Below are 18,596 nucleotides of genomic sequence, written 5' to 3' on the forward strand. Positions count from 1 at the left end.
ACATGCCAATCACTAACGCTCCGTAGCGAACGAAACGCAACTGTCACTGTCACACTAATAGACGTGAGAGACGTGAAGCGATAGCGATCGTCACCTTAGCTAGGCCGCCAGAATCATTATTGTGTTAGCCGTAGTCAGTTAAAAATTAGCAGCGTCATCCAAATAATTCGTCGCTCCGTGGCAAAGGGAGTCTGGCCACTCGCCAGGCGAAGCTGCGGCGGACGACACAAATTGTGGACAACCTAATATCAGTAATATCGTTCACGAGTCATTTCAATAATATTAAAACTTACATAATTCATTATTTCTTGAGATTCGTGTTATCGAGCCTTTTGAACAACCTATTGAAAATTAATAACAGAATTTCAACGCTATTAAAGTGATTTAAATTTTGATATGAGATAATAATAGAGTTACCTACCTAAAGTACAGAAGTACCTATAGGTACCGCAAGAAAATAGCTAAATGTGTTAAACAATTACGGCTGATTAGAGGTAATATTAAATAACAAACAAGGTGTCATTTTTGTGCTATTATTGTTTGAAAAACTTTAACGCTTATTGTGTCATTTCGGCCACTTAGTGTGGGGTAAAACTTTTCTACAAATGACTTCGACTATGAAGCCTCATTGCTATTTTATGAAACATTTTATGACGGGTTCTGTTCTGTGAATATCGTAGTTTTGGACACTCTTATCCCAGTAATGGCCACCTGATTGACCGTTCTATTAGTATAGATTAAGATTGAAGGTAATATCAACTAATAAGGCAAAGTCGAACTCTATATTTTCTTTAAAGTAACGTAAATTAAACTTCGACTATATAATGTTATCTATGTTAACCGTATGGGAGCCCGAATTATGCCATCTTTCGCCCGTGCGTTCTCGTTCTTTCCTGTAAACCTATATACGAGCGAGATGAGCTAAAGCTAAATTAACATATCGATGACAGATTTTCGAAGTTTTCCGCTTTGAGTCCTTTAAAAACGTTATAAAGGTAAATATTATATAATTATGACTTATGTGCCTTACGGATCTCTGGAAGAAAAACTAATATTGAATTTACTTAGGTACTTACTACTAGTAAATATCCTATTATTATATAACTTCATAATCTCTCAAAATTAAGCCAATTTACACCTGCAGCTGTTAGTTTACTTATTCGTTAAGGAGAAAGCTTGTGCCTTGGAAAAATCCTACCAATAAAAATGAAAAACTATTTCATTTTGAAAAACTTATGCAGAAAAATGTACTTAGCAGGAGCGGGCGATTTTTGGTTTGAGGAAAGCGAAATAAGCAAAGGGAAAAGTTTGCGATACCGACTTCTATGCTTTATATTATTTGCTTTTTATATTTCTATGACTGTATTGGAAATTATTGGGGTGTTCTTCGGGGACATGCCTAATGATGAAAAGAGCGATTGTACAACGTTCGCTGTGAGCCATATTATAGTTCTGTGCAAGATGTTGTCAGTCATCCTGAATAGGAAGCGCGTCAAGGAATTGAACAAGAAATTGGTAGAGATTTGCAAAGACCACGAAGACGAACATCGAGTGGCTGAGAATTACAGAATTATGAAAATTAACGCGGTGGCATACGCGGTGTTTGTTTATGGTACATTTGTTCTCTTTATATTTGAAGGCATTCGGAAGATGATGACAGGTATATATATATATATATATATATGAATTTAAATATCCTCCGACTCCTGCGACAAGTCCAACTACAGGCCTATATCTCTGGCCACTATTTTGGCTAAATAATATTCCGCACATACAGATGGGTGATTCTTATTCTTATGCATTTTTTGTGTAACACGTAAGAATAGCATGTATTTTTGTGAAAATAAGTAAACTCTATATCAATATACTTAGCAATTTACCTCTAGTTTTAGGTCAACCTAAATGTATTGTCCTAAGAGGTTTAGATACATATAAAAAAAAATTACAAGTGCGAAATGTCACGGACCGTGTAGTGTGACTTCCCCAGATTTTGTGATAGAGACAAACCAAAGAAAGTCTGCAGCGCAATAATTTGACATTGAATTAAAAAACTACATATGGCAATGTTTTTAAGCAGTCAGTAAACGTCATGCACTATGGTATATGTTTGTCAAAATCGTTTAAATATTCATTGTGTTTTGTGATGAACGGAATAAACATGGTGAAACCTTACAAAACCGGCGTGCGGGAGTTACTTTTCCGCGTGACGAATAATTTTACACTTGTAAAAAGTCAGCACGAGGCGATTCAAGCTGAAAAACGACAATGTTTACAAAATTTGGAGTTGATGAAGGGTAAGTGGAATGAAACATCTTAATACTTCACCATATGTACCTACTTAGATAATATAATATTGGTTTAGACAAAGGTTTCACAGCAAATTGAACACACCTAATAGGTATAGGCATACTTATGAACTTCCTCTAACATTTCGAGAAACTCATTGGTACTAGCCGGGTTTTGAGCTCGAACCCACAACCTCCATGCTTATGCTCACGGCATGGGTACCTACTAGTTAAAGCTAAAATTAATTTTTAATATATGTTTATTGTTTTAATGGTTTATTTCGTTTTTCCGAAAACTTTAGTTCGCAAATTGCGGGCAATTTCTCTGTCAATCTAATTACGCCTTAATGGGAGTAAAAGAGAAAGATGCTCGCATATTGAGAACTTCGGTGTTCGCGGTAGGCCCTCTGTACCTATTTACCGCCGTCGCGGATATTACAAAAGCTTATTAATTTTGATGAAGCCAAATTTCACATTCTCCCAATATTATTTATCAATATTAGTATATGTCTACATATTAATAGTGACATCTATTGTTGGAATGAAATTTATTTTACCATAAAAATTAAGCTGTGCATACAGCTTAATTTTTTCATAGACGGTAAATATGGTAGAAATTTCACAAGTATCAAGACTATTTAATCCATTTTCTGTGGTGTTGTCGCATACTGATTTTTAAAAACTACTTTTAATATAGCGCTGCAGACTTTCTTTGGTTTGTCTTTATTATATTTTTTTTGAAAAAATATGAAGTGATTTTGCAATAATTTTTATCACATATAAAACACTAATCCTTGTTCTACAACACTGTTTAATAAATTTATGGATTTATAACTATTTTATATAATTTTAAACAACATACATTTTGTGATTAGTTTTCGCGTCACCGCCGCGCGTGGTAATATAAACATGCAGTACTCGGTAGAAAATTATCTTTACTACTGGCAGCCTTATTATAGTGTTTTTAGAACAGCAACACTGTGTTGTTGTCAGGTTTACAAATGGCTGAAGAGAGAAGTTTTGTCGAAAATTATTTATTTGTGTTCATTTGAAAAAGCGGCCAAGTGCGAGTCGGACTCGCCCATGAAGGGTTCCGTATTTAGGCGATTTAAGACGTATAAAAAAAAAAACTACTTACTAGATCTCGTTCAAACCAATTTTCGGTGGAAGTTTACATGGTAATGTACATCATATATTTTTTTTAGTTTTATCATTCTCTTATTTTAGAAGTTACAGGGGGGGGGGGGGACACACATTTTACCACTTTGGAAGTGTCTCTCGCGCAAACTATTCAGTTTAGAAAAAAATGATATCAGAAACCTCAATATCATTTTTGAAGACCTATCCATAGATACCCCACACGTATGGGTTTGATGAAAAAAAAATTTTTGAGTTTCAGTTCGAAGTATGGGGAACCCCAAAAATTTATTGTTTTTTTTTTCTATTTTTGTGTGAAAATCTTAATGCGGTTCACAGAATACATCTACTTACCAAGTTTCAACAGTATAGTTCTTATAGTTTCGGAGAAAAGTGGCTGTGACATACGGACGGACAGACAGACGGACAGACAGACGGACAGACAGACAGACAGACAGACATGACGAATCTATAAGGGTTCCGTTTTTTGCCATTTGGCTACGGAACCCTAAAAACGGTCAACCTTAACGCGTCACCGCCGTGTTAGAGTTTTAAAAGTAAGTTGCAGTTTCACGTTATTGTTTGTAACATAAGATATACCTCATACATTGCAGATTAAGCTAATTATTTAACATTTGCAAAATCAAAGGAAATGTTTATGTAATATCGAACATGTTCCAAATTATCACGACCGTGGCCTCAAAAATCTGTCACCGCTACGGAATTTTGAGTCCACGTTCGTGACATATAGACACGTGGTCGTGTCATTCTTAATTCGTTTGATTAATTTAGAGGCATATGCACTTTTTAGAAGTGCATTTTTATTAGCTACATTTCATTTGCTATTATGGCCCGACTGCCAAAGCAAAAAAAATGTTTTTCGCTTGTATGTATGTATGATTTGTATCGAATTCTTTGTCACGCTCTACAGCCTTTATAGTTTGACGGATTTCAACGTCTGAGCTATTAGGTTTGTCGTAGTCATAGGAGTGACTTAGGCTATGTTAAAATAACTATATAAATCAAAATAGCCGAGTTGGCCACCAAAATGCCGAAATGTCACAACTGAGGGATACTTTATCACAACCGTGTTTATGTACTCATTTTATTTACCTTTCCTGAGGGTATTAAGCTTGACCATATGAATCAAAAAATTGCTTTTTGTATGTACTTTTGATATATGTAATAATATGTGAAAAATAAAAACGTTTATGAAAAAAAGTTTTTTTGGACACAATTTAAGAATCACCCAGATGTAGAGCATAATCCTTTACCATTGTATTTTCTCAGAAACGTTCGTATTTGTCACGCTGTTTCAGTCAACCTCAGTACTTTTTGTACCGAGACTGACGTGAAAATACGATGGTAAAAGATTATGCACTACATCTGTATGTACATCTGTGCATAGTTCCCGCCAGACAGCCCGGATTGACACCTTTGCCTTTGTATATCCCGAGTTATTCCCTAAGAATAACTATTTTTGTACTTTGCTAGCTTTATTGGCAGGTATTATGAGACCAAGGCAAGGGCCCGTTTCTAAAAAGCTTGTAACTTGTAATACAACAAAAGCTGTCATAAAGTGACATCCGCTTGTATTACAAGTTAAAAGCTTTTGAGAAACAGGCCCCAAAAAGCTACCTACTGATAATGTGTTTTTCCAGGATCCCACTTCATAACAATTGTGACATACTGGCCATTTTACGAAGATAATTCCTCCATTGCTGTTACATTTCGATTCATTACAACAGGAGTGTTGGGCGTTATGATGGTCCCCATGATATGCATTGACTCCTTTGCTTTAGTCACTCTGATCATGTACAAGTATAAATTTATCACGTTGAGATATTATTTGGAAGGTCTAAGGGAACAGTTTGATAGAAACAACTATGCAGGAAATGAGGAATATGCTACAGATCAACTGCATTCTGGATTGGTTGAAGGAATCGTGATGCATAGTAATCTTATAAGGTACCTACTTATTTATTTGGTGAAGTCTTGGAGGATATAACCAAACGGACGCCTTGTCTGTAATTTTCTGTACATAACAGTCTGCCGATTTTTGCGGGAGAGGGGCACGTCAAATGTATACGTAACGTAAAAATAGCCATGTCAGATAAACGTCAGTCCATACATTGTGTATGACCATTGGCCGCCTATTTTCGACAGAGGGGAACGCCTGTTAATGGCTACACCGTTTGGTTATATTATCCTCTAAGAGGGTAGTAAGTAGTGAAGGAAAAAATCCAAAATCCATATCCGATATAGAACAATTTATATTGTACAAAGACAGAATACTTGTGCCCAGTAATGGGACGCATGTAGGGAATGGTCATTATTTATGTACCATCATCATTAAAACTTAAAATAAGTTATCCTCTTGTCGGTGGAGTATCTTCCAGCATTCCCTATCTTGCGCCAGCTCTTTGACTTTCTGAATACGACACGACCCCCACTTTTTCTTTCACTTGATCTAAAAAGCTGCGTCTGGGTTTTCCTCTATCACGCTTGCGTCCTATCCGCCCCTCCAGGATAGTTTTAAAGAAGTTGTCCAATAATTTTTCCGCGTCTACTTGCGATAGTGTTCAGGATAGCTCTCCTTTCATAGCACCTCCTCATTCGTTATCCTGTCTCTCCAGCTAATGCTTTCCATACGCCTCCGGCACCACATTTCAAATGCTTCCATTCTCTTTATATACATAGGTTTAAAAACACAAGTTTTTTTGGTTTTGCTATATGTATATGTGATTATCTTGTAAGGTTATCAAAAGACATCGACCGGTCCGTCGGCGGAGTCCTGGCGCTCCAAGTTTGCCTGAGCTCGGGTTCCGTCGTGTCGTTGATGCTGCAGTTGGCCGTAAGTTTCTATTATACAGGGTGGCCCAAAAATGCGTCGTGAAACAATTTTACTGCGGCACATTTTTGAGCTAAAATAGATTATTTTGAAGATAATACGTTTTTTTTGTTAATCGATATTCCTAATTGTTTTGTCAACGTTATTTTGGGCGAACCTGTAGTTCTGCCATTTAACTGAGGCGATTGGTAGGAGGTCCTATGGTCAGCTGGTCGAAGGCTTAGCTGCATTAAGTTGTTTTCTATTATGTTAAGTAAAAATAAAAGTCCATAAACTCAGTTAACTTCTACTAGAAAATTACTGCGCCATTTCTTTACTATGATTAGTAGATCTATAGAGAAATTCCGGTATGTGCACGGAAAACCGATAAAATAAATAAGATGAAATCCCCAGTGTTTGACATCCTGACTCCAATAATTGACACTTGACAGATTGTTTGGTAATCCTTGTTGGTGCCGTGATTGAAGATGCCAATGCCAACTATTTGACAGTGTTAAGCATTCTGTAGGCCTAGCACAGGAGTGGCGCGACAGTATCTCGCCCACGAGATAGACTACCGGCCCTTTTCTAAGTATAAAAGGGGGAGGGGAGAGCTATCTCGCGGGCGAGATACTGTCGCGCCACTCTTGCCCGACTGGGACATTTATTTTATAATATACATGAATAAGGCATTCTCATAGTAATATTACTATGAGAATGCCTTCCGTCCTACTATATAGTAGGACGGAATTTACCTAGTAGCGCAATTGCGATTTCAGGGAACCAGCTCAGTTATGGGCTTAAATAAATATCATGCACGCTTAAGCTAAATTGCATGCGCTTAGTGATGTGCCACTGGGAATTTCTCTTTGGAAATTCTGAATTTGGGAATTTTCCCAAAGGATAAACTGGATTTTTTTCCCTGTATGTACAAAATTAAATTGCTTATTTTTCAGCTTTCAAAGGACATAACTTTAGGCGCCCAATTGAAAATAATTTTGTTTGCAGTAGCGTTATACTTTCTACTCGCTCTTTTCCTTTGCAATGCTGGTGAAATAACGTATCAGGTAAGTCTTAACCTTAGGTTCCTATTTTAAAACAGAAACGCTCGCTATCGGGAAGAAAATACCCAGGATTTTTTAAACACACCAGGAAGTTGAGACGCTTAAATTGATAGGTAATTATGCCTAAATATGGTTCTGGATTATAAAACTCGGCGAAGTGATTGTATGCTAAATGATACTGTGCGATAGGTAATTCTGCCAAACGACATTTCTGCCAAGCAAAATCATGCAATACAAAAATATGCCAAAAAACTTTCTACAACAGATTACTAAATAGGTAGGTATACGTGTTAGTGGTGGTTAAAAATCGAGGGTACAAACCCCGATTGTGCTGTATAGAGCAGAAAAAATCGTTTACGAACAAAAAACTAAAAAATGCCTCAACTTAATATGCTAATATCTTAAACACAGACAAAGGGTTACCTAAGGAGACAGTTCCTCCACATCCACTGTTCTTTTTTAATTACCTATTATAATATGATGTCTGGAAGAGATCGCGCTTTAGCGATAAGACCGCCTGTTGTCTACTTCTTTCTTTAATCAACAATTTTTCTTGAAGCTGTATCTTTTACTGAGGTGGTTTAATAAAGAGTGTTCTATCTATTCTATCTATCTATGTATGATCCTTTAGATGCATGATTGTTTTACTTCAGCTGACTTCTCCAAGTTAAATACTTCAAATGTTCTCAGGCATCTCTTCTGTCCGACTCAATCTTCTACTGTGGCTGGCACGCCAGCTCCATGCGACGTGACCTACGCCGACTAGTGCTATTCTCATGCGCGGCGGCGCAGCGACCAATCGTCATGAAGGCCTTCAATATGCTACACCTCACTTATGGCACCTTTATACAGGTTAGTTCTCCATGCGACGCGACCTACGCCGACTAGTGCTATTCTCATGCGCGGCGGCGCAGCGACCAATCGTCATGAAGGCCTTCAATATGCTACAGCTCACTTATGGCACCTTTATACAGGTTAGTTCTTTAGCTGAATTAGTCTTAGAGACTGGAATGACAACTTTCAGTCAATCAATTAAGGTTCAAATTTGATGGACTATCGACGGGTGACATAATTACGATGCGACGCGACCTGCCGACTAGTGCTGTTATCATGCGTGGCGGCGCAGCGACCAACGGGCCAATTGGACTATCTATCTATCTATCTATCCAATTCTAATTTTAAGATACGTCTAATACTAGAGATTGAAACGATATGGATTGGATATGTCAGTGTCAAACAAGTGTCAAAAGTGACGTTTCTTCAAACAAACACGTCATTTTTGACACTTGTTTGACACTGACATATCCAATCCATATCGTTTCAATCTCTAGTATTTGACGTATCTTAAAGTTAGAATTGGCCCGCAATCGTCATGAAGGCCTTCAATATGCTACAGCTCACTTATGGCACCTTTATACAGGTTAGTTCTTTAGCTAAATTAGTCCTAGATACTGGAATGACAACTTTCAGTCAATCTATTAAGGTTCAAATTTGATCGATTATCGACGAGTGACATAATTACGATGCGACGCGACCTACGCCTACTAGTGCCGTTTTCGTAAGCGGTGGCGGCGTAGCGACCAATTGCCTTGAAAGCCTTCAACATTTTAGAGCTCACTTATGGGACGTTTATAATATTGTATAGTGTTTACTGCGGGTTCATACATTTGCCACTAAAAACAAGTAGCAAATAAATTATTTAATAATAAATAAATATTTGGAGACAATCTCACACAGATCGACCTACCCCCAAACTAAGCAAAGCATTCATATACTATGACTAGCCTAGGAGGCTGTTATGCTCATACTTGTGTTTAGTAGCAAATGTATAAACTCGCATTAAATACTCTACCAGCTACCTAATCAATAAGTAAACAGGGCCCTTATGCGTGGTAGGACATGTGTGTAATGTACTTTTTACATTTCAGGTTGTAAGAGGCACATATTCGGTGTTCGCCCTAATTTATGCTCAAAACGAGTCTACGGCCGAATAAATAGAACCTTTCAAGCACACCATAACTTCGAACTTCGCGCTTAGAATGAGTATTAGGTATTTATTTTGAGTAATTACCTAAGTTGAAAAACTTACTCGCCGCTCTGTCACATAACTATTTCATTATGATTAGCTTATATATGTAATTATGTAACGTTCAACACATCATATGTATTAAACAAAACCTATATAGATTTATCACAAAATAGCTGGATTTTGCATTTTCATTTTTTAATAACCTAGTTTTAACAAAGCCTGCAGTTTTGTCGGATTTTCTAAGAACACCCATTTTCCAATTCATTTCTATGAAACTGATGATGGGATCACATTTCGTAGTATCCACATTGTTGGTTTGCTATCGGAAATGGGAAAAAATATTTGAGATTTCTGATTGAGAGAAGCCATGATTCAACAGTGATATATTGGTGACATTCGAATGACATTTTCAGCAGCCAAATAACAACAACGAAAGTTCATCCTGGGTGGATGAAAAATATGCAAATATCACAAAAAAAACAACAAACATTAAAAACAACATAAAATATTACAATGCGACAACAGTTTACTTAAATTGTAGGTCTTGTATTCAACATTATTCTGGCTACGCAGTACTTGTGGGCGAGGTAAGATTAAAGTTCCGCCCTTGATATATTGGGTGCGTTGCGTCGCACATTCGCTATTCGGGTCCGGTCTAGTATTATTCTCCTTTCTAGGATGTTATTATTGCGGCATACCGAGCGCGCCCTTCGCTACACGCCGACCAGTAAAAGTATCACCGTCACCAATCCACTGCAAATCAGGGATGTTCAGGCAAGGCAAAACGTATCTATTCGCTACACATTTCAAATAGCGCGGGAAAACGCCGTGTTTGCGCCAACCGCGCGACAGTCACGCCACTCGCCGGTTAGTTCCCTCCGTGGAAGAAAAGGGAAACCAGTCGCGTCAGAAAACAAAGGAGCGACGGCACGTTTTTGCTGTGGCGGTGTATTAAAAATTGTTTGATTGTGAAAATACTATCTGTGACGGTTCTGTGTCTGTGTATTAAGTGCCAGGAACCTCGGAATATTAAATTGAATCATCAACAAGAGCGGGGGCTCTGCCCCTGACGACCTTTGGAGCCGGCTTCCATCCCATCACGAGGCGATTAGCAACAGGTAGGTAGGCAACTAATTTGTTTGTGTAGTTGATGATATGTAATTGCCTGAACATAGATAGGTATGGGTTGGTGATAATTAAGTTAAAATAATAGTTGTTAACACGGGATATGCTAAAGGTACCGTTTTGATGCAGACTACAACAGCAGCAATACTGGCTGTAGTGCCGCGCGACATTACTACCGACTGTATTGTTGTTGCTGCCGCTAACGTCAAAGCCTTGCTGCTCGGCTTTGACATTTGCGTCAGCAAAACAGCTGAAAGTAAAATGTCGCGTCACAATACTGCAGCAGTAACGCTGGTGTATTAGTCTGAATAAAATATAATCAGAGGTACTATTTATACAATCGCGTTTACTCAGTCACTAGCTTACGAGTACTAGCGTTAACTCAGTTTGCTAACGTACCTTACAGACTCGAGCAGCATAGTAGTTTACATACCTTACATTTATTTAGACTGCCTTTGCACTGAGCTGGAGATGAGCGGAGATGAGAGGTGAATTTGAAGCTCGCTGTTTTTTTTTAGAATCGAGCTAATATGCAAGAACGAAAGAGAGGCAGATTCGATTTTTGATGTTGGCGGTACACCAACCCTCTGTACCCTGGTTTGGCGGAGGCAAAAGCGCGGCAAACGATGAGAATCAAAACGATAAATTTTCTCAACGGACGGAAATATAAGAAAATGTGGAGGCCCGGAGGAATAACCGCGACACGACTTATATGGACCCGCACTTTAATTTCTATGCATGGAGTGGTTTCCGTGTCAAGGCCGAAGCTCTTTCTTTAACGATATTTTTCTACGCTTTCAGGAGGCAGTTTTACTTTTGCCGAACATAATCTGGTTTAAATGCAAACAGGAAGGGATCATGTTTTATTAATCAATGGTAACGGCATCAATGATGAGACATTTCAGACAAAATTTAATGTCTCATGATTGGGGTAACTAATAAAACAGCTAGGGAATTTAGGACGAGTACCTACCGCCGTGACAGGGTAGTCTAGTGGTTAAGACGTTAGCCGCGTAAACTGAAGACGCGGGTTTTATTCGCTAGCAGTAGTCGGCAGTAATGTCGCACTGCAATACCTAGTGCAGCAGTAGGTAATACTGGTGTAGTCTGAATCCGAACGATACCTTTATGCTCTTAAAACGTTCTACAGTACATCTAGTGCTCCATTACGATACCCTGTGCTATAATAAGCACAATACGTAACTACTTGGAAAATTTAAAGGGCCATGTAATTATGTAGGTACCTACTGTAAAACGTCGTACTACTCCCTTTGGTCGTGTTGCGAATTCCCTATTTTTCGCACTTGTATCGTAAATAACTATTAACTGTCAGAAACAAGAAAAACAAATAAAAACGTGAAACTCCGCGAATGCCCAAATACCTACAAACATGTTAGATTTTCCAGCCGAGTGGTCAGGGTGCCTACCGCGAACCACGTTCGTTCGACGTGTTGATGTTGCCTCGCTGTCACACTTACGTACGAATTTACAAGTGCGACAGAGAGGCAACACGTCAAACGGGGTTCGCCGTAGGCCCTCTGGCCTCACATGAGAGGTTCCCGAATCGCGAATCCTTTTCCTTTTGCCGTGAATAAAAAACTTTCGACGTCATAAAAGTATATGAGTTCGTCCCAATACTGTGTCGATGACTTCCAATCTCTCTGTACCGTACCCAACCCTGGAGATTACTTTTTCTCCCTCATCCAGTAAATTGAATTAAAATGAGAAGCAAACGGGTAAAGAAAAGGGTGTTCGGCGATTTTCGCGAGTATTTTTATGTTTCACGCGCTCCGTGTAGGTTTGATAGACAAAAAAGTTATTCGCGAAGTACTTATTGGTAATTGATATTGAGTTAATCCGCGAATTACTTAAATTTGTGTATAGGTACTATTGTAAAATATGAAGTCTACTGTAATTTTGTATTACTATGTTGTGGTCACATTACATAATGTTCTCAACTATCACTACATATAGTATGTATAAAACAAAGTCGCTTCCCGCTGTCTGTCTGTATGTATGCTTAGATCTTTAAAACTACGCAACGGATTAGATAGATAGAGTGATTAAAGAGGAAGGTTTATGTATATTTTGTTAACCCGTGCGAAGCCGGGGCGGATCGCTAGTTATCCAATAATTTCTAATCAGTTAAATGATTAATGCTTAATATTCTCGGATTATGTTATTTTCTGTTAGCCAGGAACAAACCCAGTAAATAAAGTAAAATTGAGTACTTACCTACTTTTTACTAGAATCATAATAAAATAATGATCCTTACGAAAAATGGCTGAATTTGTTTGCATACAATAATGGGATTAGTCCATTGTTTGTATTTACTTATCATTTTATTGAATTTAGCCATTAATTTTTATGAGATTATAGTAGATAGTGTAAACATTAAATGTTTGCTTGAGTGATTAATAATTGCTTTTAGAGAACTGGCGTTGCTGGCAGTTTTTAGGGTTCCGTACCCAAAGGTAAAAACGGGACCCTATTACTAAGACTCCGCTGTCCGTCCGTCCGTCCGTCTGTCACCAGGCTGTATCTCACGAACCGTGATAGCTAGACAGTTGAAATTTTCACAGATGATGTATTTCTGTTGCCGCTATAACAACAAATACTAAAAACAGAATAAAATAAAGATTTAAGTGGGGCTCCCATACAACAAACATGATTTTTGACCGAAGTTAAGCAACGTCGGGCGGGGTCAGTGCTTGGATGGGTGACCGTTTTTTTGCTTGTTTTGCTCTATTTTTTGTTGTTGGTGCGGAACCCTCCGTGCGAGAGTCCGACTCGCACTTGGCCGGTTTTTTTTTAATAATGTTGCCTAGGTACCTATAGTGAGTCGGTACTTGGTGTAGAAGTCTCCTATGGATTTTCGCTCATGTCATCTCGTATATGGCTATATTTGGTACCTACAAGGCATTCAGTATGATATTTTGAATACAAACATATGAGACGACAAGCGCGAAAATGGCGGGGTAAGTGTATGTGACGTCATAAAGACGGTAGTACTCAAAAATGTTGTCGTTCTATCATATTTAGTTACCTAAGTGATAAAAACGCTACTTTTTTAAACACCAAGAGACATCTAAAATCTTCACAATTTCTGTAGTGATCGGCGTTTTCTATCGACTCCATCAACACTAGAATTATTTAAATCCCGATGAACAGTTCACATCTTCCGAGACATCTCTACAGACCGCTTTATAAAAATTCAAATAGATGCTTTCTGAGAATTCCGACCACTTTGTCCGTGTCAGACAAAGAGAATTGATTGTAATAGAGAGGTAGTCTACTTAAGCAAAAAACGTGCCCTTTAGTTTGACATCCAAAATAGATGGCGCTGTACTGCGCCATATGTTTTGCGGTCACTGAATTGTCAAACGTCAACTTTTGACAAGCAGATATTAGTTACCGCAAAATGTATGTCAAGTTAGTTAGATTTTACCGTCTGCGTCTGTTTTACTCAATCAATATAGGTTATTTTCTTCTTTAGTGTTAACGAACTTCGTGGGTTAAAATAACAAGACTGTTTCGCATTTTACATCTCATTTGCCCGAAAATGGCCGCGTTCGTCTCAGTTGACTTTCACGCGACCTTCTAAATGGGACTATGAAATTGTATGCGGTCTGAAATGTAATCCTAAATCTAAATCTGTAGAGATTTTGGACCTAACTTCTGTAGCTGCAAACTGTTCCATTTGAAACTTGTAAAGTAGGGAACTTCTAAGTCCAGATATTTTGCTCTTTCGCTATAATTGACATGAAACATAGGTACTTATGTGATAATTATGGCAATAAAATAAGTAATATTACTATCTCGAAAGATGCCACATCTGGCATCTGGCACCATCATACCGTGATCATCATCACGGTCTTCATAAAGCATGTGAAGGGAGATACAGAGATCTTTAGGACTCATGGCATGGGTCGGCCTAAGATACACTTATAAATTTTACTTATACGTAAGTAGGGACAAAGCTGTTTCTTAGAATGAGATAACGATATTCATCTCTGACATCTCTCATTCTGTGTTATAGCAGAGCTGTGTCACTATTTACTTAAGTAAAACTTACAAGTGCATCTTGGGCCTCAGGGAATAATGCGTTAGCCTAAAAAACATTTTTTTTTCTTTGCCTATTTGTGTGTCCCACTGCCGGGCAAAGGCCTCTCCCCTGGTTCTCCACGACTCCCGATTCAGCGCTTCTTCCGGCCAGTTGTTAAGGATGGCGTCAAAGTCGTCCCGCCATTTCTGCCTTGGCCTGCCCCGCCCACGCTTTTTCGTCGGCATCCATTATGTTAGCTATTATGTTAGCCCACCTATCCGAATGCATGCGATAGACGTGGCCGGCCCAGTACGGATATGATGGTCGTTCTTGTCTACGTGACAGCGTGATAAAACGGTGTCCGTCACTTTCTTTCCCACGGTGTTAAACAGTGACAGTTATTTTATCACGTGGATAAAGATGGATAAAGCTATCCATAATAGGCTGGCTGGTCCCATTTGAGCCTCAAATAAATTGCATAAATATTAAATAAGTAATCAAGATTAAAAAAGTCTTAACCTAAGCGAGCCACTTAAAAATACGCTATTTACTTTATTATACGCGACAAAATACGAGTAGTACAATAAAAACGAAAGTAAATAAGTATGTAAGTTCTTAAGTATTTTTCAAGTTATATTCGCTTTCATGAAGCAATCAAGTAAAATGTTAATGCCCCGTTGCCCGGCTTTAACATCGATTCCCATCAACTTATCTCCCCCACTCAGTTTCGTGCGAGTTTCGATCAAAAGTGAGCTAACTCCATAATTAATCATTCGAACAATCCGAAAAAGTTACTTCATAAAACTGGCCACAAACTATTAATTGGTCTGTCTGAGCACGTGCCTTTATTCTATCTGTCTTAATCTAATCCATACATGCTTTAAAACATACCCTACAATATACAATACAATACAAATCCTCTTTATTGCACAACCTCAGAATAAATGTACATGGAAACACAAATAATACATGAAGACAGACAGAGGTAAACAACAGGCGGCCTTATCGCTAACGAGCGATATCTTCCAGACAACCTGTACTTTAACTAAAATTTAAGTATAGAATTACCGAAATTTTTCATGCAAACATTATGTACCTTTAGGTATTACAGGGTTATGCACTAGTTTAAAAAAAAACTAGTTCCATCTTATTTATCGTCACTGTATCGCGCTAGCATACTAAATGTATGCTAGCGCGATCCGCCTCCGCCACAAAACGTGCGGTCTGAGAGTGCACGCGCGACACACATTGGTTAATAAGTTTTTATGTCAATTTTTAACCGCCTTCAAAAAAAAAGGAGGTTCTCAGTTTGACCCGTATGTATGTATGTATGTATGTATGTATGTATGTATGTATGTATGTATGTATGTATGTATGTATATTTGTTCGCGATTATCTCGCGTTTGGCTGAACCGATTTTGATGCGGTTTTCAGAAAAGTGTTTCTTACATTCTGGAGAAGGTTTTAGTATACATAGATCTGAGCTGATGCTGAACCCTGGCTGTACCTAGTGGAACTCAGGTTTGGTGCAACATAGGATCACGCTGTTTTGGTCATCCGACACGCCTTGATGAGCACTTGGGAGAGCAGTACCCAAGATAGAGCTGATGATGAACCCTGGATGTACCTAGTGGAACTCGGGATGTACCTAGTGGAACTCAGGTTTGGTGCAACATAGGCCCACGCTGTTTTGGTCATCCGTCTCATCTTGATGAGCACTTGGGAGAGTAGTACCCAAGATAGAGCTGATGCTGAACCCTGGCTGTACCTAGTGGAACTCAGGTTTGGTGCAACATAGGATCAGGCTGTTTTGGTCATCCGACACGCCTTGATGAGCACTTGGGAGAGCAGTACCCAAGATAGAGCTGATGCTGAACCCTGGATGTACCTAGTGGAACTCGGGATGTACCTAGTGGAACTCAGGTTTGGTGCAACATAGGCCCACGCTGTTTTGGTCATCCGTCTCATCTTGATGAGCACTTGGGAGAGCAGTACCCAAGATAGAGCTGATGCTGAACCCTGGCTGTACCTAGTGGAACTCAGGTTTGGTGCAACATAGGCCAACGCTATTTTGGCCATCCGTCACATCTTAATGAGCACTTGGGAGAGCAGTACCCAAGATAGAGCTGATGCACCAAACCACCCTGGCTGGCAGGGTTCACCCTGGCTGTACCTAGTGGAACTCAAGTTTGGTGCAACATAGGCCCACGCTATTTTGGTCATCCGTCACATCTTGATGAGCACTTGGGAGAGCAGTACCCAAGATAGAGCTGATGCTGAACCCTGGCTGTACTTAGTGGAACTCAGGTTTGGTGCAACATAGGCCCAGGCTATTTTGGTCATCCATCACATCATGATCAGCACTTGGGAGAGCAGTACCCAAGATTGAGCTGATGCTGAACCCTGGCTGTACCTAGTGGAACTCAGGTTTGGTGCAACATAGGCCAACGCTATTTTGGCCATCCGTCACATCTTGATGAGCACTTGGGAGAGCAGTACCCAAGATAGAGCTGATGCTGAACCCTTGCTGTACCTAGTGGAACTCAGGTTTGGTGCAACATAGGCCCACGCTATTTTGGTAATCTGTCACATCTTGATGAGCACTTGGGAGAGCAGTACCCAAAATAGAGCTGATGCTGAACCCTTGCTGTACCTAGTGGAACTTAGGTTTGGTGCAACATAGGCACGCTTTGTTTTGGTTAACCGACTTGTCGTCGTGTGCCTGTTGCGGAGTTCCACTAGGTGGGTCGATGAACTTTTTTCTAACTGCCTTTAAAAAAAGGACGTTCTCAGTTTGACCCGTATGTATGTACGTACGTATGTATGTGTGTATGTTTGTTCGTGATTATCTCGCGGTTGGCTGAACCGATTTTGATGCGGTTTTCAGAAAAGTGTTTGTTACATTCTGGAGAAGGTATTAGTGTACAGTACATGGATGGTTTGAAAAACCAATTGGACCCCGTAGGTGGCCATGCTATCGGTATACCTACCAACAAATTTATGTTGCTAAAACCGATTTAGATAAAATAGTGGGAGTGGGAGTCGGACTCGGACTGGGACTGGGAATGGGAGTGGAAGTGGGAGCAATATACATACAAATCGTTTAGCACCAAAACGTCATATTATGTTGTGTCGCGATTATCATCGAGTTAGGCCATCATCTACATTAGTAGACTAAATGGAGAGCCTAACAAACTAGTATTTTAGCCCAAAACCTAAAATAAATGAAGTATCTACCTGTCACTAAAAAGTAAAAAATAAAATAAAATAAATAAAAAATAATTAAAAAATTAAATATAAACAAAAATAAAACCAAAATAAAATAACTTAATATAATATCTTTTTTAAAAAAAGGGAACCGCCTTCAAAAAACCAACCCACTGAAAAGTACAAAATAATTTTTATATGGCACCCCTTTACGTGTCCAGTCCCTATCCCACGGCGTAAAGCAATTTTTTGCCAAAAAGTAATTAATACCTAATAATAAGAAAATTAATAATCATCCGGGTAATTACTTAGTTTTTGAAGGCGGTGCCATGGCACCCATATAAAAATTATTTTGTACTTTTCAGTGGGTTGGTTTTCTGAAGGCGGTTCCCTTTTTTTAAAAAAGATATTATATTAAGTTATTTTATTTTGGTTTTATTTTTGTTTATATTTAATTTTTTAATTATTTTATTTTTGATACAAGTTTTTATTACTAACTGTACCTTCTACTGTAGTTACAAGTAACTAATACTTGTGAGGAAAAATCTAACAAACCCAAATACAATTAGGTTACATTGGTTATCACAGAGTTCCCATAGCCTCCTCCTATCTCCATCATCAGATCAGCTCGATGGTACCATAATATTGCATTGTGTTTTTTTTTTGGGAGGAAAATCCGTTATGGATACCTCCGCACCGCAGGGACAGCGCGGAGGTTATGTTGGACTTTCACCGACTAAAAACTTCCCAGTTGTCCTCCTCGGCGCATTTCGGACGGTTCTGGGATCTCCAATGAATGCACCAGTGCCGTCCTAGCGTTGTGCCCCTTTATGGGTCCCCACTTTTTGCAGTCGCAGTCCCTAACTGCGACCGT

General features: G+C 38.9%; 1 protein-coding gene and 1 long non-coding RNA gene across 3 annotated transcripts in view; one reads left to right on the forward strand and one right to left on the reverse strand.

The window, feature by feature from the left end:
* Positions 1 to 18,596, reverse strand: part of LOC134656295 (uncharacterized) — a 551,434-nt gene that overhangs the window by 152,173 nt on the left and 380,665 nt on the right. The gene's annotated exons all lie outside the window — the stretch shown is intronic.
* On the forward strand, positions 1,175 to 9,329 carry LOC134656288 (uncharacterized). 2 transcript variants are annotated; one of them, XM_063511806.1, is made up of 6 exons: positions 1,175 to 1,660; positions 5,084 to 5,390; positions 6,180 to 6,276; positions 7,209 to 7,319; positions 8,007 to 8,168; positions 9,245 to 9,310. In XM_063511806.1, exons 1-6 carry the CDS (start codon positions 1,207 to 1,209, stop codon positions 9,308 to 9,310), a joined length of 1,197 nt encoding a protein of 398 aa, XP_063367876.1. In that variant the 5' UTR covers positions 1,175 to 1,206. The 2 variants fall into 2 exon arrangements, 1 of the variants encoding a protein (XP_063367876.1); XR_010097499.1 differs by lacking the exons at positions 1,175 to 1,660; positions 5,084 to 5,390; positions 6,180 to 6,276; positions 7,209 to 7,319; positions 8,007 to 8,168 and adding an exon at positions 8,176 to 8,290 and having other exon boundaries at positions 9,245 to 9,329.

This window comes from Cydia amplana, chromosome 18, assembly GCF_948474715.1.
Source record: "Cydia amplana chromosome 18, ilCydAmpl1.1, whole genome shotgun sequence".
NCBI lineage: Eukaryota > Metazoa > Arthropoda > Insecta > Lepidoptera > Tortricidae > Cydia > Cydia amplana.

What these genes read in the sequence shown, in the direction of transcription:
- LOC134656288 (XM_063511806.1), top strand. Translation starts at nt 1,207, where the DNA reads ATGAAAAACTATTTCATTTTGAAAAACTTATGCAGAAAAATGTACTTA. An exon ending in ATGCATAGTAATCTTATAAG is followed by an intron (nt 5,391 to 6,179) that starts GTACCTACTTAT and finishes TTATCTTGTAAG; the next exon opens with GTTATCAAAAGACATCGACC. An exon ending in CTTATGGCACCTTTATACAG is followed by an intron (nt 8,169 to 9,244) that starts GTTAGTTCTCCA and finishes TTTACATTTCAG; the next exon opens with GTTGTAAGAGGCACATATTC.